The sequence below is a fragment of the Hippocampus guttulatus genome, chromosome 9 (assembly GCF_054856545.1).
Source record: "Hippocampus guttulatus isolate MCC_2025c chromosome 9, RoL_Hgut_1.0, whole genome shotgun sequence".
NCBI lineage: Eukaryota > Metazoa > Chordata > Actinopteri > Syngnathiformes > Syngnathidae > Hippocampus > Hippocampus guttulatus.
Window position 1 is genome coordinate 12455744 of NC_141269.1, and position 23725 is coordinate 12479468.

The following is a 23725-nucleotide window of genomic DNA, read 5'->3' on the forward strand; positions in this document are numbered from 1 at the left end:
GATCCGGTCTCGCCGTCTCCGGATGAGGTCAGTTGAAACTCCGCCTCCCGCTCCTATGTGGTGTGGCTGAGAGTCAAGCCAAGGATGTTGGAAGACACAAAGAGGGAAGTGCCGACATACCGGCGGACGCTTCGACCAACGCCACGTTTTTTGCCTGATAAATTCCACCTGCTAATGAAGAACACGTCGGTCATTCACTATCACAGGTGAGCCGAATATAGCTTTAGGTGGTAAGGTTGCAATGCTTTAGTAACAGCGTGGAAAAAAGTTAGCGTCATTAGCACTGCTCGTGTCATTGCGGGCTACTCGTGGAAATGGAAAAGTAGTTAACCGTGACATCACAAATCGCCACCATAGTCTGGCGAACTAAATAAACTAACGGCACATTTTTCCCCTCAGAAAACAATTATTAATTCAACTTTGTCCGTTTAATAATTACGTTCCACACCCACCACCTTATGTCCAATTAAAGCATTGCTTGTTATCCGTGTTCTAAACGACACAATTTATTCTTGTTTTCTCCTTTCGAGTCTTATCACAGCTGCCATGTGGAGAGACATTTTATTTGTGTGACAACTCCTCCATTTGTTATCCAAAGTATGCGGGAGGCAACATTCAAAAACGGCCAAGTGACCTAGAAGCTAGTAGACACTAGTTTCATGTCCATTTACCCTCGTTTTGTTTGTTGCTCGGTGTTTCCCAACCTTTGACCAATTTACCTTTGAAAAATCTCACATCACATAACCACCGAGACGTATGAATACAGAAAAAAGACTGACGTCGTCTCAATTTATATTCGAATAAACACGTAATTGGAAGATCAAATTTGATTTCATTGTTTAGCAGGAAAAGCTTTATTAACTCATTGAATACCACCCCTTTTCACTGGAGCAACCCCCTCAATCCCTCACATTTTACTGAATTTCGACTGATTTGCAAGGCCCACAGAATTTTCTGTTCTATGGCTATATATACATGCAACCTGTCAAAAGAAAGGTGAGAATCTCTTCCTTCAGCAGAAAAAATAGTTTGTTTCTAGCTTTCTCCGTTCGTTGGCAATCAGCATTAGAAAACTGCTAAGTTTGATGGAAAATGCCGATTTTCTGCAGAAATCCAGAGAAAATGAGCTTTTTGTAAAAGCATGCATTTCAAGCATCATTTCAAGTTTTACACTATTTTTTGCTTTTGTGACAGCTCAAATACCTCCATAATGTGTTCCTCCTACAAAAGAACATTACAAATAATGTTTTTGTAGCAAAATAATTTATTTGCACACAACAAAACTATTGAACTATGAACAAAAGTGCAGCTGTGGAGAAGATGGTTTTTGGCTTCCATCCAGTTTGTCACCACATCGATTCATCCCACCACGTCCAGATGCACGACCTATAAATTATAGAAACATAAAAAGTTGCAAATATATCTTGCTGCAGAGTGAGGTACAATCATTTTATTTACCTTTCTTTCCACCACCAAAGCGAGGAGTCATCATCTTTTGGCTTCTGGTTGGACAATCTGTAATGTATAGAAGTATGTACAATTACCACACTTTTATTTTTCTATTTTTTTATTGTTGCTTTCCACTTACATTTCAGCAACTCTCACACATACATGCTCGCACACTGCTATTTACACCATTCATTCCATGTTGCTCAGCATCCAATTTGAAATGGAATATGAATTTAACACTAGTGGTTTTAGCAGAGCTGAGCGGACCAAATGTGTCCTGTTTTTTTTGTTTGTTTGTTTTTTGAAAACCTATGGCGACATGCAAGTCAGCGCATTTATGGCGCATATTTTCATCCACATCTACGAGACGCATCAACCGTACATAAATGATGAGTGTTACTGGCAACCTCATAGTATAGCAGGGAATGTAGCGGTACATAAAAGTGACTGAGGAGGCATAAGAAGTGATGAAGTTTTGAATAGGAACTTGCAAGCTAGTCAGCAGTTACCTCCTCGTTCCAGCGGCTCTGGCGAGGACTCTCAGCTGCTTTCCGTTATGTCCGAAGGCACTTATTCGTCCGACATCGGGATCCAAATCGCTCTCCAATTCATCGTTTTCGCCGTCGTCTTTACGAGACGATTCCAACGAATCGCTAACGTGTGCCCGGCGTCGGCCATGCGAAGCAATGCAGCCTCTTTGCCGTCATCGCTGGAAGTCGCCGGGGAGACGATTTGTGGGCGACGTGGGGCATCGGGAGGCACAAAATGCTCTGCCAAGCGATGATCGCTGACGTGGAGCAAGTTCATCTTCATCAGATGAACTCGAAACTCGGCGTGAGCTATACGGGCCGCGTGTAGCACGCCATGTTTGTGCAGGCCGACGTTCGTTTGACGGGTGCCGCTTTCGATTAGTGACCGAAGCGTCATTTTCTCTTCCACACAAACACCATCTCCTTTGTTGTTTTGTTTCGAGGACGCTTTTATACCGGAAAAAAAATCATTTTTAGTTAGTTATTTCCTTTTCTCCATCGTTGCTAGTAGCTAATGTTCCAATCCACTATCCACATATGCCCCCCCTTCACTGTATGCCCTTTCTACTACTTCTGCTGCGTGATCCTGGTTGATTTTTGCACCACTGCCACCCGATGGCCATTTTTTTGCTATTTAACATTGCCGTCAAGCCTAATCCTGTGGTGAGAAGTTGCATCGGACTCTCTTGCACCCTCCCCCATGAAAACACGTGATTGACGTATTAATACGTCATGGGGAGGGAACGGCTATGCGCAAATTGACGTATTTATACGTCAAAGGGTGTAAATGAGTTAACTGTAATGTCCCACAATAATGAAAATAGCGTAATACAACTGCGACAGCCTAAGTATATTAAAAAAAACCCCAACCAACACAACACTCCATCATGATTTAAATGACAAAGGCATAATGTTGACATGTCAAAGATGCACCCTTTTAACATCTTAATTAATATTCTTAAACAACGACACCATCACAATAGCTACTAACCCAATAGGAAAACACGCTACCTTAACTTTCACAATAAATGCATTGAATGGGAAACTGATCTATCTAAACTATCACTCAATATGCTTCTCCTTGTAACAGGCCTTATTGTTGAGGCTAATCCTTCTATTAGACATTTAAAAGAAAACCACAAAAAGCTATAGAAAAAGCAGTCTATAATGAATCCTGTGAAGCTCATATCAGGTGAGGTACACTGAATTCTAATGCAGTTGGCTGTTTGCATCATCTTATGCTACATTCAGCGGGAAGACAAAATGTCTCTTGGCCCGGTGTGCCTTGCCTGAGTTTGATTGTGGTATACGAATGTGGCTGCCTTATTCACACCATGCCACAACAGAGACAGAAAACAAAACAAAACAATCCATCCATCAACTAATGCCAAATACTATTGCTATCTTGGTTCACAGATACACAGCTGTAAACATGAAAATACACTTGTCAAATAAGCCACCGTTCTTGCTCATTTTCCAATTCTCCAGTCCTGCTCCATTTTGGCTCAGTTCCAGCCGGTATCGTAAGTGGGCTGTGCTGTTCATCTAACCAGTGCAGACAGACCGCAATGATTATCATGTGATACATTAACAGTATTTGGGGGGGGGGGGGGTGTTTGTGCGTGTGTGTGTGTGTGTGTGAGAGAGACGAAAGTACAATCTCAATGCAGATTGGCTGTCGTGATGCGATGTGCGTCTTTCGGTTTAAATTCACTGACTTGAGCGAACGTGCTCTTCCCCCATTCCGCAAACTTGTCAGTCATTCCGTCCACCATGGTTTCCTATCCATCCGCACAAACTGGATTGACTTTATATGTCATCTCATTGTGAGAATAGTTCAACTCACATTTGGTCTGAGCATAGCATAACACTCCAAGGATTTGTGCAATTTACACACTTTTTTTCCCTGAAAATTCAACATTTTAAAAGCTCAGTTGTGTCTTTAATTTGAACCAGCCTCACAGACCTCAAATTTACTCTTCAAAATAAATCCTACACCAGTCACTCAATTTAGAATGGTGTATCATAAATTACTGAAACCTGTAACTAATCTGATACTTTAAATTTACTTTTGGGATGTTGGGAATGGTAAATATCACAAGGCTACTCTTAGCCAAAGAGCATCAACAACACACTGACGGGTTTGATTGACCTCAGAGATTCCACTGTATGACTTCTGTCTACATCTAGTCTGACCCACTATGACTGCCCAGTCAAGACATGTAGAGTGTAAATCACACCTTCAACATTCTCAAATTAAGACAGGAAGTTATGTGGCATGAACATAGCCATTCAAAGGCTTTAGAAGCCATGGAAATCTGAACTTGGCAAGCGCTCTGCTACTCTTCTTCTGTTGGCAGGGAAACTATTCCTGGGTCACGCTGGTCGTGCTTCGGTAGCAGTACTGAAGACAACAGTGCTCAATGCTCGAAAAGAAGCAACATTTCTATACAGCTAATGTACACCTGAATCCTTAAACAACAATAAACACCCCAGGATTTTTTCCCAAATTGGGATACTGTAACTGTGTTGTTTCCTTCATATGTTGAGAAGCTCCTGGATTAAAAACAATGCTCCTGCTTTGCTTAATACTCCCTTGCCTGTGTGCAGGTTCAGGCATGCCAGCGCTTGTGGGAATGGTGCACTGAAATGAATTTGCACTGCCTCCGGCGTAGTTAAGTAGAATCTGGAGTATTTCCATACTTCTATAGCGAAACAAAACCAGTGGCTTCTGGCTTTTTAATTGTTGGCGTTCTTGTGTGGTAATGTCAGCCAAAGAAGAAAAACCCCCAGTTTTGAGTCATTCATTTATGGAGATTTGTCTGTTTGGATGTGAAGAGTGACAGGGTAGATTTATTTGATTGTTTGAAACACTACAAAAAAGTCACCCACGCCCACAGTCTTCGATGCATTCTGATTGCACTCCTGCTGGCCTAATAACTGCGTTCTCTGTCATGGTCACGTGATGCCAACTGACCAGTGCTGACATTTTAGCCACATTTTAAAAGACTCAGTGTGAAATTTATCAGGAGGCCGGCTGTTGTTTCACTAACAAGTGACTGACTGTCTTAAAAAGGTCTTGTCCAAGCACAGTATTCCCTTTCTTGAGACACTCTGCCAGCTGGTCCCATACTGCAGTGTCCTCTCACACAGGATATGAAATGCTAGGAAAAATAACATGACGTGATTGTAGTTAGTGACCAAAATGATTACTATTATCTGTATTATCACAATATTGTTAAACATAGCAAAGCACAAATTGGTTGTTCTCAGAAAATGTGGTCTTAGGAGTGTGACATGTGAGCCCAAAACTGAACTTGTAAAAAAAACCTGTTTAAAATGATATACACTTTAAATCAAACCTTCCTGTTGTGTGCTATGAATTAATAAAGATGTTTCATTCAGCTCTTTGTTAGCAGGAGATCATCTATTGTGGTGGTCTGCTCTGCTGTTGTGTATCGGTACGGTTGTTACGTGGACACAAAACACAGAGCTCTCGAGGACCAAATTATTTTTAAATGAATTATTTTTACACTTGAACAGCTTCACTACCATCATAAAAATATATTCGATTGATAAACTGGTGCAAATGATCAATTCTGCGTGGAACGTTAACCCCTTAATGGTGAACAAATGGAAACAATGGCTGTCATGTACGGTCGTTGCGTTCGATGATCGTGGTTGAGACCATCAACTGATTACTTTTTGCTTCGCAAAATAGGCAAATGCTGAACTGCACCCTTTTCAAATCCTGCTGTCTCACCCTCAAGATTCCACAAAAAATAGTGTTTGCAAGTAATATGAAAAGATGTATCCAATAAACCGCACACGATGCGTAATCTACTCGGTTGTTACGGAATAAACAAAAAACATCATTCAACACGTTAACATAATTTTTTAAACCCGTGAAACAATTGAACTTCAGGTTTTAGTTTTTTAAATAATTCCAGTGGATAATATTACGACTTTTATTTTATTGACCATTGCAGGTACCTCGTGGACTCAAAATGAAACTACCGTAGCGGAATTTTTTTCTGTCAACGTATCGTCACATCATGGACAGCGTGGAACTCGATTAAACGGTATTGTGTTGTAATTTCCTTCTTTCTTTCTTGCTAACAACTGTCTTTGAAACCAATATGTTTTAAGGGTATAAAGGGCTGTTATTTACATGGTGGTAGTCAGCATGTCACGATGGGGGAGAAGTGGTGGCGGTTATAATTTACTACTTAAAATACAGTCATACACAAACAGCAGCATACATTTCCGTACAAGGTTGTTTACTTTATCTCTGCATTATACAAGCAAGATTAGAATCAGTGAAATTTGGAAAAAATGTGCCCCCGGCAATTTTTGATCTTAGTTGAGATTTTCCTCATGCAAATATTGAGACATTCATGGATCAAACATCAAATAGCACTGACTGGATTTACAGTGACTAGTAGTAGTTTCACATTGTTAATGCCGTTTAAGGCCCTCCTACTTGTTTGACAAGGTCTCTGATGGAAAGTGATGACTATTATAAGAAGTACTGATGAGGATCAGTTCCTCATTGAGCTAACGACAAGGCTTGAATGGCCGTTTCTGATGAGGTTAAATAAAGGAATGAGGATGGTTTCTCGAGCAGAACGTGAATTACCAGAATATATTTGAGAAACATCTTTGGTAAATGCTAGTGATGATCACATACAGAAGAGTGTAAATAAGGCAGTGTTACAGGAGGAAGGATGTTGTGCAATGACGTTGATTATCACACGGTCGCATACAGCATACCCACATCAGAAGTGCTAGTTTGTAGCCTGTGAAATGATGTCTCGCTAAGTCCATGATAGTTATTGCAATGTACCGTGGAAGCTCCAACGTCTTCAAATTTGTCATAATTTCAAAACTGTTTCCCCACAAGAAATACATGTAAACCGATGTATTCATTCTTGGCTCCCTACAGAAAGCTTCAACTACTGTATATGGGCAATCATTGTGCAAGTATAAAGAAAAGTTAACCACTGTGTTGACTACTATACAGAATCAAAAAAATGTTTATTGTATGGAAGTGAGTCAAATAAAAATAAAATATACTTGTTAAAAGTAATTAGTGCTCAATTGTGGAACTCATACATGTTATACGTAAATATTTTAGGCATAAAAAAAAATCCTCGTCTCACCCCCCGGGTGCTGTCCGTCCCTCATTCAGCCCGGGTCCTCTACCAGAGGCCAGGAAGCTTGAGGGTTCTGCGTAGTATCCTTGCTGTTCCCAGCACTGCACATTTCTGGACTGAGATGTCTGATGTTCCCGGGATCTGTTGCAATCACTCATCTAGTTTGGGGGTCACTGCCCCGAGTGCGCCGACCACCATAGGCACGACTGTCACCTTTACCTTCCAGGCTCTCTCTAGCTCCTCTCTGAGCCCTTGGTATTTCTCGAGTTTCTCATGTTCCGTCTTTCTGATGTTTCCATCACTTGGGACCGCTACATCCACTACAACGGCTTTCCTCTGCCCTTTATCTATGATCACGATATCTGGTTGGTTCGTCATTACCATCTTGTCAGTCTGGATCTGGAAGTCCCACAGGATCTTCGCTCTGTCATTCTCCACCACCTTCGGAGGTGTTTCCCATTTTGACCTTGGGGCTTCCAGTCCATACTCCGCACAGATGTTTCGGTAGAATAGGCATATATATATATATATATATATATATATATATGACCTCCTGATTTCATCTGCAATAGAAAAAATGCATTTGTCTAGATGTGTCAAAATGAATTGATTACCGGTAATCAAAAACTAGCCACCAGCTCACCTGCTTCCTCAATAAGTACAAATAGTGCATAAGATGGATGCATGGATATACGCTCTTTGGATAGAAATACTGTGCATTATTGGAAGACAAGGCCACCGTCTCACACACACATTAAGTGGAAATCATCCCTGATTGAAGTTCATTCCTGATTCTTCCTGAACTGCTGTCATTGTATTGCATTTCGGCCCGCATGTCAACATGCATCTTGGCAACGGTGGAAGTTGTAGTTCAGTAAAACTGAGGAACTGAGCCGAAATGCACAAAGATGTGGAGGCGCCTTGCTTCGTTTCTCAACCTTGAGTCAGAGTGTGAAACATGCCAAAAATACACTGGGTGAAATGTGGATGTCTTCAAAGCAGTCATGTGTGATGCCTTCTATCCATTTAGTTTTTCTTATCCATGTAATACCATCAGATATTCTTACTATAAAGTAGTGAAAAATAACACCTCTTCTGCCAGCCAGGTGTTTTAGCACCCTGTTTTCCACACAGATATTGTTATCTATGAAATGATAAGGCCGCATTTTGCCGACCGATTTACAATAAGCACGCTTGTTTAGCCTTGCCTTTAGTCAAGTGGGGGCTGGCTGTTACTTAAAGAAGCATGCATTAGTAACAGCTGTGAATGAAATGAGCACAGCACAGGCCACGTTGTGAAGGTGTTTGGACGAACCATTTGGGCATTTGGTGGAAAGGCAACTTTCCAGGTCACATGGTTAGAAATTGATGATGCCAATGACATGTGACTGTTTGGAATCTATGATCTCAGTTCGTGGGTGGCTGACTTCTCTCCCCCCTGCGACAGAGCCCTCCATTGATATCATGCACCAAGCTCTGTATGTTGTTTATAAGACAGTTCTGGCTGGAAAATATGCCTGATAAAATGTCTACGTCTGCAGAATCCTTGTCCACTCACTTTTCAGGACACCCCCTAATCATAAAAGAGCTCGAGCGATTTTCAACACTTTAGATTGGTCAAAAATGTGTTTAAAAAATAAACGAATAATAAAAAGAACACCCCACATCTGGACTGACTAATAGTATATACTCCTGAAAAAATATTCAATTTAACAAATTGTGACATAGACATTTTCGTCCCAACACCAATCTCTCTCGGGCAGTAGAACAATTAATTTCCATTCAGCAAATAAAATTTACCTTTTTGCTTAGTAAAATAGTCATCATTCATTATAACGGAGTAAATCTGTAGTCTAATTTAATTTCATTAGTTCAAATATGATAATGATGATAATTAAAAATAAATAAATGGTTGAACAAAAATGTTATCTTTTATCTTTGTTTCATCTTTTACAATATTTCTGTGTTTTTGTTTGCAATTAATTTTCTTTTGCTTGTTTTTTGGTGATATTTTTCACATTTGTATTTTATTATTATAATTTTTTTTTTGGTTTGTGTTTGTGATTACCTTAATTGTGTTAAGTTATTTTTGAAATTAACATTTCAGGGTGCTCTGCTCATACCTAAGTATGTACATTTTCTAATTGGTACATTATTTTTTTTTTTGTAAACTGATCTCTTAATTGTCACAAGAACAGATTCTCATCATTCGCTATCATTTGAGAGGAGGGAGATTATAGACAGTGGTCTTCAATACTACTCTCCACCACTTGAGTGCTTTGTCCATTAGTGAAGCTATTTTATTAAGTGGTTGGGTGTATGTATATGCTCCTCCATCTGCTCTTCTAAAGGGAAATGAATTACGATTTTAGCTCAAGCTTGAAATGTTTGTCTACTTGAAGTGGATACAATTGAAACATAACCACAAGTGTCATTAAAAAGGAAAATAGGTGGTGGGCGTGCACAATCAGCGAAACAATGTTGGCTCGTCGAGAAGAAACTCGGCTATTGATTGAGCTGGTGTCAACTTTCCGTGCTGCTTTCACTCATGACACACACACACACACACACACACACACACACCCTGAGCCCCGCATTGCTTTTATGGAACACGACTCAACAACAATGTCAAAGCTGTCCAGGCCATAATGACATAATGGATGAGCTTGGGACACTCTAAGGTGACTTCTATACTTAACTTTGATTACTGCCGAAGTACTCGGTGTCTTGCTTTGAGATATTTTGAACATACTGACATTCGCTAACTACTTGTTCCTCTCTTGACTGTCACTGTGACTTGGGCCAAGACTGAAGATGGAAAGTAGTGTCAAGTGTGGCCATAATTCCCTGCCTATGAGCGGACAAATTACAATATGAATCAATTCATGTGCAGGATATTCACACCTTCAGCAGGATTCCCATGAGTGCATGCCTCATCTCCATTTGGCACATTTGACTGTCTTTTCTTAAAAAAACTATGTCATCACAGTCGCAAATATTTTCCATTGGCTTTTGGTAATTTTAGAAGCAGGAAATGCAGAGGAAGAGGGATGTGGATCCCTAACCAGCTGGCCAACACTTCATTAATCTCATCTGCTGTCACCTCAACTACAGATGCTCTATCAGTTGTATTTTTTTTTACAAGCTGATATCTGTTCATTGGATACAAATAGACAGTTTGTAATTAGTTGCTTAACTGAGCTGTTGTTTATTGTTTATTTGTTCCACTGGCAAATTAGATCAATCATACACATATGCAGTTATTTCCAGCCCTGTTAAAGCTAACCCAATAAACCAGTGATGGACGGAGTGGAACACAGCTCGTGGCAGCAGGATATTTTTGAAATTAAATATTTAATTGTATCCCATTCCTAGAATAGAAACCAAGCATGAACACTAATACATTTGAGTAAATTGCAGCTTTAGCCATGATGTGATGCTGCTTTTCGGGTGGCTGTTGATCACTCATGTGCGATGTTATTATTCTGTTTGTGAAAGCAAGTTTTTTTAAGAGCCCCCTTACAGGTTGCCTAAAAAGTTAAGTTGGCATCCCTTTTTGGAGGGGGCGGGGTCAACCCAGAGAAGAGCCAATGACTGCTGCTGTGCATGTCTGCGTACATTAAAATGGCATTATTTGCTTTGAGAGCCATCATTTGGTTATGGGCGTCTGAGAGAGACAGAGAGAGAGAGAGATGTCTGAATTCGATACTAATGGAAATGAAATTTTATGGCTTTGCTTTTCCATTATCTTTTGAATTGCTTGATGACAAGTCAGTTTTTCGTGTGGGTTTCTTACACATTCTTACACAACAGTGGGCATTTATATGTGAAATTCTATTCACTTTAGCTGTTATTTTAGAGGCCACAGGAGTTTGTAGGCCTAATGAGTTCATTCATAGTCATTTATTTGCCCAAGACGTGACCAAAGTAGTGGCTTTTCAAAAATGTTCTCTTCTGCAGAACATTGTCAGGATGCCATCTCACGAGGGGGAAGAGCCGCCGCCGAATGGAAAGCAGTCTGACAGTCGCCTAAAGAGCAAGAAACCACCCACTCTTGTCATAGCAATACCTAAACCTGAAGAGATAATGTCCCATGACCCCACTAAACAGGTAGGTTGACCACTTCTCCCTCAACACTTCTTCACCGCCCAGCCTTTTATGCACAGTTAATATTTTTTACCTTTCACCTTTAATATGACAGCATAATTGCTGTTCATGTGAAATCTGCATTTTATAAATTCCAGGGGATGCTGCCCCATGACAGTTCTATACATATGTATTAGGAGTCCCAGTGAAGTTGTCTGAAATTACCACATCCTCACCAGAACAAACTTTGAATCAATCAGTTTTTATTGCTCATTCATTTTCTTTGTGGTGCGAAACGCGATATTCGTGTTCTTTCGTGGACTGTTAAGAGTACGATTTAATCATCACGCATAGGAACGTTTTACCTCATCACACCTCTGCAAGACCATTTTATTGTAATCTCTGTGCTAATAATACAGGACAGAGATCATTCTAGTGAGAATAAAAACAAGAATTGTGTATTTTTGAAAAGGTATACCACAGTCAAGTATGTTCATCTCTTAATCTCATGATCGAGAGAGGGGCATGTTGGCCAGCTGTCCTTCAAGTTTCTAGGCGGGAGGCCGAACCTTTCCCCCCTGTAGTCAGTCCCCTTGCTCTCAATACAAACATGTCATTTCAGTACCCCCGAGTAGAAGGTAAACTGTTTTATACCAAGTGGCCCCTCTTAAAGTGTTCCTGAAGGTCAGTTACTGTGGAAACCATGCATACATTTGTCACCAAGAATCAACCAAGCAACCGTGCTCTCTCATTACTTAAAAAAAGGGCAGGGAAGTGTAACTTGGAAAGGCCGTGCTCCGTACTGGACTTTAGGTTGTATATTAGTTGAGTGGTATTATTCTTAAATCCATTAGATATTTATTGTACTCTCCCCATTTTTAAATACAGTTTTCATAAAATGTTTTACATGTGCGCAACACAAAACAAATACAACTGGAGTATCTTCTCAGCCTGATAAATGTGTTCGTTTAATCCACTGACACAAATTCATACCAAACATGCTGTAAATTTGAACATGTATGCATGCATAGTAGCTCACATTTCACTGTTAAAAAATATTCCATTGTAAAAGTGGCTCCTGTAATGTTTGTGCTAAAAGTGTGTGCATTCATTAATAATCGGTTATTAGCTAAATAATACACATTAACATTTGCTGGATTGTGAGATTGTTTTAACTACTGAGTGCCAATTAATTGCTGTTCTATGAATAGTTACTTTTATTTTCTTGTGGATTCTTTCCCCGTCAACTTACTTTTAGCCCACTTCTAGCCCCATTAACTTTGCAGTCGGAAAAAGTCCATTATTCTCACCATCTAAATGACTCACTTCATGGTTGTAAACTCACTCCTCCTCAGTGGACTGCATCACTTTCTATCGATTGCAATTGTAACTGATTTCTTAAACATGTAAATGATATAGATGACTTTTACAAATATTCATAGGCCTGTTCAGCCCAGGTTTGTGGCTGTTGAAGCACCCCTAAAGTTAATTCAAGCATTCCCCAAATTCGAGAGATTTTAAGAATGATTTAAATGATTATTATTATTATTATTTTTATTTTTAAATACACTCGAAAAACTATATAAAATGTATTGCCTTTGTTTCGGGCTGGGACAGCCCCTTCGACCGTCTCTGAAGAAGAATATGAGTGGCCAAGGAACCAATTCTGTGTCAGAGAGCATCAGCGGAGGCCCAGATGGAGACTTGTCAGCCTCTGAGAGAAGAGAAAGGTTTGGAAGACAGACCTCACTCTCACAAAGTATTCGCAAGTGAGTTCATATTGTTTGTTTCTTCACCATTTCAATCTCTGACCTGTCTGATGGACTCTGACAGGTAAAGATTTGTCCGCCATCTTTTCTCTGTACCTGCAGGAATACAGCCCAGTGGTTTGGGGTGGGAGAAGACTGTGAGACCAAGCAACAGGTTTGGCAGAGGAAGAGCCTGCGCCACTGCAGCCAACGGTATGGCAAGCTCAAGCCACAATTCAGAGAGCCCGACACAGCCACAAGCATCGAGCAGAGCCTGGAATCACCAGCCCCATCCAAGATGCCTAAGGTACTCTGTTGTCAGTAATACATGTAAATATAACTTATACTGATCAAGACTATGGTTACTGTGGCAAACATGGATCACCCGAGTCAATATCTTAATATTGTTTTGCTTTCTGTTGATCATCTTCCTCGAGAAAGTCAACAATACCTGTCTCTCATCTCTTCCTCCTATTTGCTAGATTGTGGACCCCCTGGCACGAGGACGAGCGTTCCGTTACCCAGAGGACATAGACATTCGCTCCCCCAAGGTTCCCGTCACACCTGGGGTCACCTCACTCAGCTCCTTTACTAGCCAGCGCTCTGGGTACAGTCGCCTCCCCAAACGTAAAAGGGAGTCCGTCGCTCGCATGAGCATCCGTGCTGCAAATAACCTGCTGAGGGTGCGTAATACACTAGAAAGTGTGTGTGTGTGTGTGTGGGTGTGGGTGTGGGTGTGGGTGTGGGTGGGTGGTTGGGGGTGGGGGGTGTTGCGCTCGCGCCGTTGTGGTCCAACTGCATTTAGTAGTCACAGAGTTGACTGTTACATATTTGATGCATTTCAATGCCGTACACTTACACTTAAAATAGGTTAGTCAAATCAGTCAGGCTGGTGTACAAAGGTCAAATGAGACAGTCATAATAATATATAATAATGTAATACATTTTCCGAATTCTGTAGCTCACATTCACTATGTCATTATATTCGAGAAAATATTAGTAAGAACAGTTTATCAGAAGATGAAGCGTCTTCATAATGGTGACATTGATGACTAAAATTATGATTGTGTGTGTGTGTGTGTGTGTGTGTGTGTGTGTGTGTGTGTGTGTGTGTGTGTGTGTGTGTGTGTGTGTGTGTGTGTGTGTGTGTGCCCCACTCAGGGCCGAAGCAGCTTAGCGGGTTCTCTTACAGGTCGCAGCTTTCCTAGGAGGAGCTTTATCAGGCCCAGCTGGCTGGACGATGAAACTGTGGACTCGGCAGACATGTCTGAGTCACTCTTTTTTAGCAAGGTCAGCCCCAACACTGAATAAATGCTTAGTAATGACCACCATTTCAGTTTTATTTATTTATTTCCTTACTTTGCTGCAAACGTATGCATAATGTTTACTTTTTCTCCTCTCTGGACAATAAAATCATTTTGACAGGGAGAATAATGGCTTCTCACATGGAAGATCTTCCTTCATGTACAATTCGATAACAATACCCCTTGCTGAGTAAACTGTATTATCGCAACTAATTAATTATTCAGTTGCTTGAACTATAACTGATTTAAAAATAGACGTTAGCCTGTTGAAATTAGGGATGGCCCGATCACCTTTTTTGCACTCAAGTCCAAGTCACTTGATATTGAGTATCTGCCGATACCGAGTCCCAACAAATACCTCCACAATGCAATGGAAAGCAGTGCAATAAAGAATAACTAGACCACATAAAAATAGTCTCAATTATCTTATTTTTTATCCTCAGATGATACCTTTTTATATGGTAGTAATTTAGCAGTGGTTCAAACCAAGTTGAGAACTAAAAAAAGACTATACTGTATTATAGACTCAGAAAATAAAATTTTAAAATGGAATCTTTTTCACCCATTACCAATCAGCTGAAAGTCATAGGATCGGCTCCGATTTTCGATCATGTCAATCGGATCGGGACAACCCTAATTAAAATGACTAACATTTGGCCAAAATTGTTATTAGAAGTATGAAGGATTTGTCCCTTTTATCCAGGATTTTGTTAGTCACCATACCACTTTTTGTAGGTCGATGTCCACGATGAGTTGTACTCTATGACTGATGACGTATTTGAGTCTCCACCAATTTCTGCTGCTTTTGCCCCAAGTGAGCAACCAGACCAGAAATTCTCAAGCCTGTGAGTAAAACCACAATAACCCCAGAATTTTAGAAAGAAGATATTTTATTTATTTTTATTTTTTTTCTCTCTCCCTACCTAGTGGTTTCCTTTCTGAACTCTGACTGTAAATTTCCCCAGTGCGGGACAGATAAAGAATATCTTATCTTATTAATTTATTTTTTTTAAGTTGGGAATGACAAACTGCCTCAAAACATGATGCTGTTACTTCACTGGAGACTGTGCTGCTTTGGTGATGAGTAGGGTTATGTCTGCATGGGGGTTGACATTAACTATGGCCCATAGCCACTACGCAGGTGTGTTGAACCACGACCTAACAGATGTTGGCCTGACTGGGCCCCAACAAATTTCTACATCATGGCCACCGAAAATGGCCCTAAAGTGTGATATACTTAATCCTTACATCCATTGTGTATTGTATGCATCAATGTCACGTTTGTTTCTGGCTTTAAATCCTATTTGGTCTTTCCTCTCGCCACCACCTCCACTCCCAGTAAGGATGTATCTCGGACACCCCGCACACCAACAGCAATGCAGGAGAAAAGTCATCCTCGACGTGGCCGTCGCATCGCTTCCCAAGTTAAGCACTTTGCTTTTGACAACAAAAAGCGTCACTATGGAATGGGCGTCGTGGGCAAGTGGCTCAACCGGCACTACCGACGCAGCCTCAGCAGTACCATCCAAAAACAGCTGGATGACTTCCACAGCCATAGGTTTGGAATGAATGCTTACTTTGTATAAAGTAACAATAATTGACATGCAGAGACCCCACTTGCAAAGAAAATGCAATTGAACAAGGTCACTGTAGTATTGGATGGTACAATGCACTTTAAATAGACATGTTTAACTGAAGATGTTTTTCATTCTATTAGTCATTTGTGTTTTCAGGCCTTACTTTACCTACTGGATCACCTTTGTCCATGTTGTAATCACGTTGCTGTCCTGTTGTACTTATGGTTTTGCCCCTGTGGGGTTTGCACAGCATTCTAAAACCGACCTAGTAAGTGTACACTCAAATATGTTTTTCTTTTCACGACTGACCGAGGGTCACGTCTGTTTAGTGTACCTTGTCTCGTCTGTTGTATTCACGTTGTCTGGTGTCATTCATGCAGCCCTCTATCGCCCTCTGTAGGTGCTGAAGAACAAAGGCATCTATGAAAGTGTCAAGTACATCCAACAGCAGAACTTTTGGATAGGTCCAAGATCTGTAAGCGTCAGTCTATGTGCTGGATATTACTGATCCCGAGTGAAGCCCCACTCACAATGAGAAAGTCATTTCCTCTCTTCTCAGGACGACCTGATTCATTTAGGAGCCAAGTTCTCTCCATGTATCCGTCAGGACAGACAAATAGTCCATTTTATCCAGAAGGCCAAAGATCTGGAGAAAGAGTCTGGATGTTGTGTTCAAAATGACAACTCTGGATGTGTGCAGACTCTCAACTCTGACTGCTCTGTAAGTTGTTCACGTTCACCATCTGCGTAAAATACCTTCATTGGCTGCAAATATGCCAGCGTGCACTGAACTAATTCTGGCACGTGCATATTTAATCTTTAAGAATGTAATCCATTTACAAAACTAATCAATCACAACATGCCCTTTCAAAATATGCCACTGAATGGTTTCAATTATTAGTTTTGTTACATTCTTTCATGAAGTCTGTGCTCTGCATGACAATTATCTTGTGATTTTTGTGTTGGATCTTAAAACAAACTTTCTCTACAGGAGACACTTGCCACCTTTATCAAATGGAACAATGAGCTTGTGGACATCAGCAGATCCTCTGGCTCTGTCTGCCACCAGGATCCCAGGTGAGCATACACCTGTGCTTGTGTCCAGATCGCATTACTAGTCCAGTGTCTCATAATAACCTACACAACTGTCTAAATGAGCTTGTAAGATTGGACTGTATCTTTTCAAATCTTTTCTCTGCCTCACTGTGTGGCGTGCTGTGAAGAGTATGTGAAGAGCCTGCATCTGCAGAGCCTCACACATGGCCAGATAACATCACCCAGTGGCCGGTGAGGAAAATCTAATAATTTGGGGAAATTAGTTTACTTGTTAAAAATCATGCACACTTTTAACCTATTTTGGGGCCATCCGTGGTTGTGTGCATGTGTCCAGGTGTGTACATATCCCAAAAAGTGGAACCATACTGGCTACAGACACATGGACTGTAACATCAAGGGGCGACCTTGCTGCATTGGAACGAAGGGCAGGTGAGATGTTGGCACATCTGCTGTACCTTTTGACTGACCCTCAATGCCTGCTGGTATCATTAGGAGATGAAATGCTTGACAAACTGCAATTATTTTTTAACTCTCCTGTAGGTGTGAGATTACAACCAGGGAGTATTGCACTTTCATGCATGGCTACTTCCATGAGGATGCCACACTGTGCTCACAGGTAGCGTGAGTAAATGAGTGAGTCAGTGTGCACAATTTACATTTTGAGTCATGTGCCAACTTTCTGCAGGTCCATTGTCTGGATGATGTTTGTGGCTTGCTTCCTTTCCTGAACCCTGATGTACCTGATCAGTTCTACCGTTTCTGGTTGTCCCTTTTCCTCCATGCTGGGTATGCGCTTTTTATATACTGTGTGTGTGTGTGCGTGTGCGTGTGCGTGCGTGCGTGCGTGCGTGCGTGCGTGTGCGAGTCAAAAATTAGCTTTTTTTTGTCATGTTGCTACAAAATCAGGTAATCCACATACATTTTTACAACTGCTTGATTGCAAACAGTAAACTTTCACATTTCTCAAACAGTGTAAAAGACTCTTAGCAAAGCAAATCAGCATCCTTCAGCATTATAACCTGAAGCAATATTTTTAAATTTCCCATATTCCTTAAACTGGTCATTGGCATGATTCTTAACTACTCATAATTCCTAGCATGTGAGGAATACCCTTGTGTTTTACTTTTAAGAAGAGTCATATAGCTTATTTAAAAATGAATTGCTGAATATGCAATGCTTTAATGAATTCATCAAGACCCAGAAATGTATATGTACTTTGGTGTATCTAGCTGCACTGTCCAGAGATTAATATTTGTATGTGCTTAGGTTACTACACTGCGTGGTATCAGTAGTGTTTCAGATGACCATATTGAGAGACCTGGAGAAGCTGGCTGGTTGGGTGCGCATCTCCATCATTTACATCTTTAGTGGTATCACTGGAAACCTTGCCTCTGCCCTCTTCCTGCCCTACAGAGCTGAGGTAGGTTTCTCTCCGTTGAGTGAACGCACGCAGAAATAGATCCAACTTGTGATGATTGATTTGTATTATTCCTTGACCTGCTTCATCAAATATATTATTTTGTGTTGCCCATTCAGATTATGTAATCATCTAAAATATAAGATAGTCTTTCTAAATGTGGAGCTATGTACGCTGTATATTTGTACAGTGCAGGGATGGATAACTAACGATGGCGTGGGTGGCAATTTTTCGTCAGCGCAACTGGGGGTCCACATAGACCGCACACTTCCTAGCCAGATGTATAAGAAAATGCCATTTTAAGTAAGAACAAAATAGGTGTTTATTTCTTCTATTTCATTTTATTTTTATTCATTAATTTTTTTTTAACAAATGTGCTGAGCACTTCCTAACTGTCACGATTTTGCTATGGGTAGGACCCAAGTGCAGGAAAGTGGAAAGGCATGACAGGAGGTTCTTAAAAATAATTTATTTCCCAAAAGCTAAAAAATGAAAACAAGATGAGTCACAAATCATAACATGTTGATGTGTGATAGCACAACAGTATTTTGTTTTTTCTGGCACTGACTGGTGGAACCATTGCTTCATATCCGCTGTTGTTGTCTGGTGTTTTTCCTGGTGTTCCTACTCGCTGGTTTAACGTGGCTTAGGTCACTTACTGGAGAAGGGTTCCCACTCTGAGGATTATGAAAGCAAATTTAACCTTCCATCTACTCAAGTGACTTCTAGGGATACAGTACATACCGGTATTGCAAATCATTTTATACCAGGGGCTCACATGAGCCTTCAAATCACAATCATTCACACTATAAGATCCCAGTATGTATCTAATCTTGTCACCTTGCACTGAAAACGAAAGATACCTCTTTGTGTTTGTTGACACACAATATTTTACTGCATGACCAGCATACCTTAAATGTTTAACAAAACACATTATATACACATTTAATCAATTTATTGGATATGCCTGAAAGTTGACAGATTGCATCTGCCTATCACGCACAGCCTACATAGAGAAATGATAAATGACAGTTTGATAAATGCTGCAACGTGTTGATCTGAAAGCTGTGTGGTTGGAAAAGAGCACGTTCAAGATTACCTACTTTTTATTGGCATGGCTGTTTTCTTCTGTGCGTGTGTGTGTGTGTGTGTGTGTGTGTGTGTGTGTGTGTGTGTGTGTGTGTGTGTGTGTGTGTGTGTGTGCGTGTGCGTGCGCAAAAGGCCACTTTCTCCCTTTTCGGGATTAGTCTAATACCATTCTGTGCCCAAACAATGCCATTGCTAAGTGGGATAATTCACTGTTCTAAGCCGAGACAGTTGTTGCACAGCCGGTTTATGGTACTATTTCTTACTTTCTTCTGCATTCAGCTGCGGCATTTTGGAACTGCCCCACGTTGGAAACTATGGGAACCAATTAGAACCAGAGCAGGCATGAATCACCCGTCATGTATTTTTGCTCCATCACATTTCATTATTGCGACGTTGTGAGCCCTGTTTTCCCTCAGCAGGTTGTTGTGACATGATAAAGTTAGGATTGTGACGTGCCTTGATGTAAGAGTCAGAAATCCCACTGTCCAATTCTCCTAGAAACTAACCAGCTCACTGGTCTTCAGACACCAGGAATACTCGCCGGATGCACAGCACACGACAGTAAAGCCACTTAAGGAGGCGGTTTAAGTGGATTACACCTTAACTGTGGTGATAAGACCCTGTGGTTCTAGCAGAAATGGCTTGAATAACAACTTGGTAGATACCATTAACATTCACGCGTGTTGCGAATTTTGAGAAGGTTTCCATCGAACTCAGGTAGAGAAAGTGAGAGTCTGAGGCCATGCTTTACCCCAAATAGAGTTTTGGATAATGGATGGATGGACATTGCAGCCTCATAATAAAATCTCTTCTAAAAATTTGATTTCAGCCAATGACAAGTGACCATCTTGTGCTTTTGGAACATGTCAGCCTTGCCGCCTGGGCCGTGCGGGTGACGTGCTGTGCATCGTTCTTGTGTCTGTTTGTCCAAGTTGGTTTTCTTCACAGATTAGCCATCTGCCATTTTACAACCAGGCAAGACTCCAAAATCAGCCCTGACGTCATTTACACTTAATCCTCTCACCTTTACGACGTGTTCTCCCTGCCGCGGTACCAAACCCCTAGATAGTCTGTGTGGTGGCCGACCCGTGCACATGAACAGTGAAGTCATTAAGAAACTGTTCTCGATGCTGCACTTCTGTTTAAAATATGCATGATATCATGAGCATGGAGTTACTCATCAGTTTCTAATCCCATGATCAGTATATATATATATATTTTTTTATAAAATCATGTTTACCCTCAGGATTAGATCCCCCTAATGGTGTTCACCATGAGTCAAGTTGGATGAAAGTGGACATCCTGTGTGCTGTAACTGTCTGAAAATACACTTAAATTTCTGTACATATTTTGAGCTACTCAAAAGATGTATTGTCCCATTTCAGACAATTTTATTTTCATATCATGATAGTAAAACTCCTCATTTCAGTAAATTAGGAATTATTGTTCCAATAGGAGTGTTCTAAGTACTTTGAATTAATCTTTGTTCCTCATTCACACATTAGTTTGATGTTATAGTGATTAGACTGGCTCCATACTTCAGTATGGCACCCCAGGGCAAAGAACGACAATTTGAAAAATATAGTTGTTGCTCAATGTCACAGGTGTCCTACTGAAGGCCAAGGGACCACATCTGGCCTGCCAAATTATTTTATGTGGGCTGTGAAAGCAAATAATTTGTACCAAATTCACAGATTCTTGTTCAAATCGGGACTCAAATTTAAACATACCTCCAAGATGACCACAGCCTTGTTAAAGAAGCTGAGTGTAAAGGTGATATGGACTGGCCAAATCTATTCCAGACCTAAATCCTATTGAGCATTATTATTTATGTATTTGTTTTTTTGTGGCATTCTGAAATAGCCATCATTGCTGTGACGTCATCATAGATGAGTGGAAGAGGATTCCATGGCAAGCTGAAAAGCTCTGGTGAACCGGATGCCAACGGAGGTTGAGGCATTGCTGGAAAATAATCGTCCCCACACATATTGACAATTTGGATTCTTCACTGAAAGGGTTTTCTGACTTTTTAACAGCTGTGTGTTGTCGTTTTGAGGGATCTAACATGTCCGTTTTTGGACTGAGGAAGCTGAGGTACGATACCCAGAGAAAACATGCCCCAACGTTGAGAAAAAACGTGCAAAGTTAATGCAGAAAGCTTGAAGCCAGATCCAGATTTGAGTGTTCACGATGCTGTTTTCTTGTGATGTGAGCAAGACCAAGATGGATGATGTCTAAGTCTGTTCTCTGTGTCTCTCCAGGTGGGTCCAGCAGGATCTCAGTTCGGCCTTCTGGCGTGCCTGTTTGTTGAGCTCCTTCAAGGTTGGCAGATGTTGGAGAAACCATGGAAAGCTTTTTTAAAACTCTTGGGCATTGTTTTTTTCCTCTTCTTGTGCGGTCTTTTGCCCTGGATGGACAACATAGCCCACATTTTTGGCTTCCTCAGTGGCATGCTGCTCTCTTTTGCCTTTTTGCCCTACGTCACATTTGGAACGTTTGACAAGTACCGCAAACGCGTCCTCATTGTCGTTTCACTGTTGGCCTACATTGGCCTGTTCTCTTCACTCATTGTTTGGTTTTATATTTATCCCATTAACTGGCACTGGCTGGAGCATCTCACGTGCCTGCCCTTCACGAGCAAATTCTGTGAAAAGTACGACATTGATCACGATATTAATCACGTGGTGCACTAGCCATGAGCTTGCTGATGGCCTCTGTGACCAAGCTAACCAGTGATAATCCAGGTTTTCTAAGTGTCCTTCAAATCTTTGGCAATCGTGACTTGTTATGGTCGGTTTATTATCAAAGGTACCCAGCAGAGTCTGATGATTCACACACTTCCATAAAAGTTTGGATCCACCACTATTTACTTGCTGCTGATCCATTGGCTCTTGCGATCCTGCGAACTCAGGACCTCAATGCAAAAAGCTGGATGAAACCAAAGAAGCTTCACAGGTTTTGTTCAGCATGTAATGGGGTTTATAAGAAGAGCCGGTCCAGCAGAAACAGGGGCCACCATAATCAGGCGAGGTGGACTGGATGCCTCGCATAACAAAGTGACATTGGGTCAAACACTCTGGACAAATCTGCTGTTTTAATGGGTTTCTTACAGTATGTTTCTTTCTCCTTGGATAGGTCCCTTTGGCATGCCAATAGTCTTGGAAAAATTACATTGCTTAGGTTAACACAAGTAAATGCAGTGAAAGTGAAACAGTGGTGGACTGAGGTAAATGTGCTAAACCCCTTGTTGCCTTACATTCGCTGCCATTTCATTCACCTGCAGTTTGTTATGAAAGGTTAGCATCAATGTCATATATATATTTACACATACACACACACACATATACATACAAGCTACCAAAATAGGACGATTACAGTTGTTATTTCTGTAAATCCAGTCCCAAATGGCAATGTGTCAGTTTTAGTGATACAGTTGGCCTCGTTTTCGCTATTCCGCCTAAAAATCCTCTGTTTATTGTGAGCGGTACTCTTACATGAGTCTGAGCACAGCCGTCAGGGAAACTGCTGTGAGCGGTCGTGCTGAGGGACAAGTGGGCTCAAGTGAGTTCTGAGATTTATCAGTTGACTTGCAGCTCATTTCACATCACAACAAATCATGAGATATATACACATGTAATAACTTATTGAACATGTTTTTTTGTATTACTCTGAACACAGTTTTAACCTGTTTTAATAGCAACTAACACAACTCCTTTTCAAAAGCCCTTTGTGTATTAAGGTGGCTGACAATCATTTTAGCCTCTGCAATGTGCTTTTTTTTTTAAAACTTGAAATCATGTGAATGTTTTTACTGAAACCCTGAAAACTGTCATGACTTCATAGCAGCTAAACACTGGGACCAAATGACTTCTTAGGTGAGAAACAAAAAAGGCAACAAGAACATTTTGTCATCAAAGCTCTGCTTTTTCTTTAAATTGATTTGAAAATCAATAAATGTTAATGCAATCATGATAAAAATAAATGACACTTTTGATAAGGTGTGTTATGAAATGCACTGTATGTAAAAACTTTTATTTAATGTTGCACACGTTTGTAATTTAAACTAAATACTTTATATCAATTATTGATTATGTACCTATGACAAACTGATGAATTTCCAGAAATGTTCCATACCCGAAAACATTTTTGACAACATGCAGAGAAGGTAGTTTTTCAAAACACGAAAACACTGACAAACTCAAAAATATATCTTTTATTATTTTAAGAATGAAACATTTACAATAGTCACACATTTGTCTTGATTCAAGACTTCAGGAGGCACCGATGATGAATATCTTCAATGGAGAAGGGAA

The 23725-nt window shown here is 40.6% G+C and overlaps 1 protein-coding gene across 2 annotated transcripts; it reads left to right on the forward strand.

The window, feature by feature from the left end:
* The first annotated feature begins 56 nt into the window (after positions 1–56).
* Positions 57–23427, forward strand: LOC147200367 (inactive rhomboid protein 2-like). Of its 2 annotated transcripts, XM_086119770.1 has the most exons (19): positions 63–206; positions 5969–6061; positions 11096–11245; positions 12839–12990; positions 13093–13276; positions 13452–13652; positions 14131–14259; positions 15009–15118; positions 15613–15831; positions 16007–16118; positions 16251–16325; positions 16410–16571; positions 16842–16927; positions 17074–17137; positions 17241–17335; positions 17447–17522; positions 17592–17692; positions 18173–18326; positions 21674–23427. In XM_086119770.1, the coding sequence occupies exons 3-19, from the start codon at positions 11108–11110 to the stop codon at positions 22103–22105; spliced, it is 2490 nt and encodes an 829-aa protein (XP_085975896.1). In that variant the 5' UTR covers positions 63–206; positions 5969–6061; positions 11096–11107; the 3' UTR covers positions 22106–23427. The 2 variants fall into 2 exon arrangements, with proteins under 2 accessions (XP_085975895.1, XP_085975896.1); XM_086119769.1 differs by lacking the exon at positions 5969–6061 and having other exon boundaries at positions 57–206.
* The last annotated feature ends 298 nt before the right edge of the window (positions 23428–23725 follow it).

What these genes read in the sequence shown, in the direction of transcription:
- LOC147200367 (XM_086119769.1), top strand. Translation starts at nt 11,108, where the DNA reads ATGCCATCTCACGAGGGGGAAGAGCCGCCGCCGAATGGAAAGCAGTCT. An exon ending in AGCATTCTAAAACCGACCTA is followed by an intron (nt 16,119 to 16,250) that starts GTAAGTGTACAC and finishes CGCCCTCTGTAG; the next exon opens with GTGCTGAAGAACAAAGGCAT. An exon ending in TTTGGATAGGTCCAAGATCT is followed by an intron (nt 16,326 to 16,409) that starts GTAAGCGTCAGT and finishes CTCTCTTCTCAG; the next exon opens with GACGACCTGATTCATTTAGG.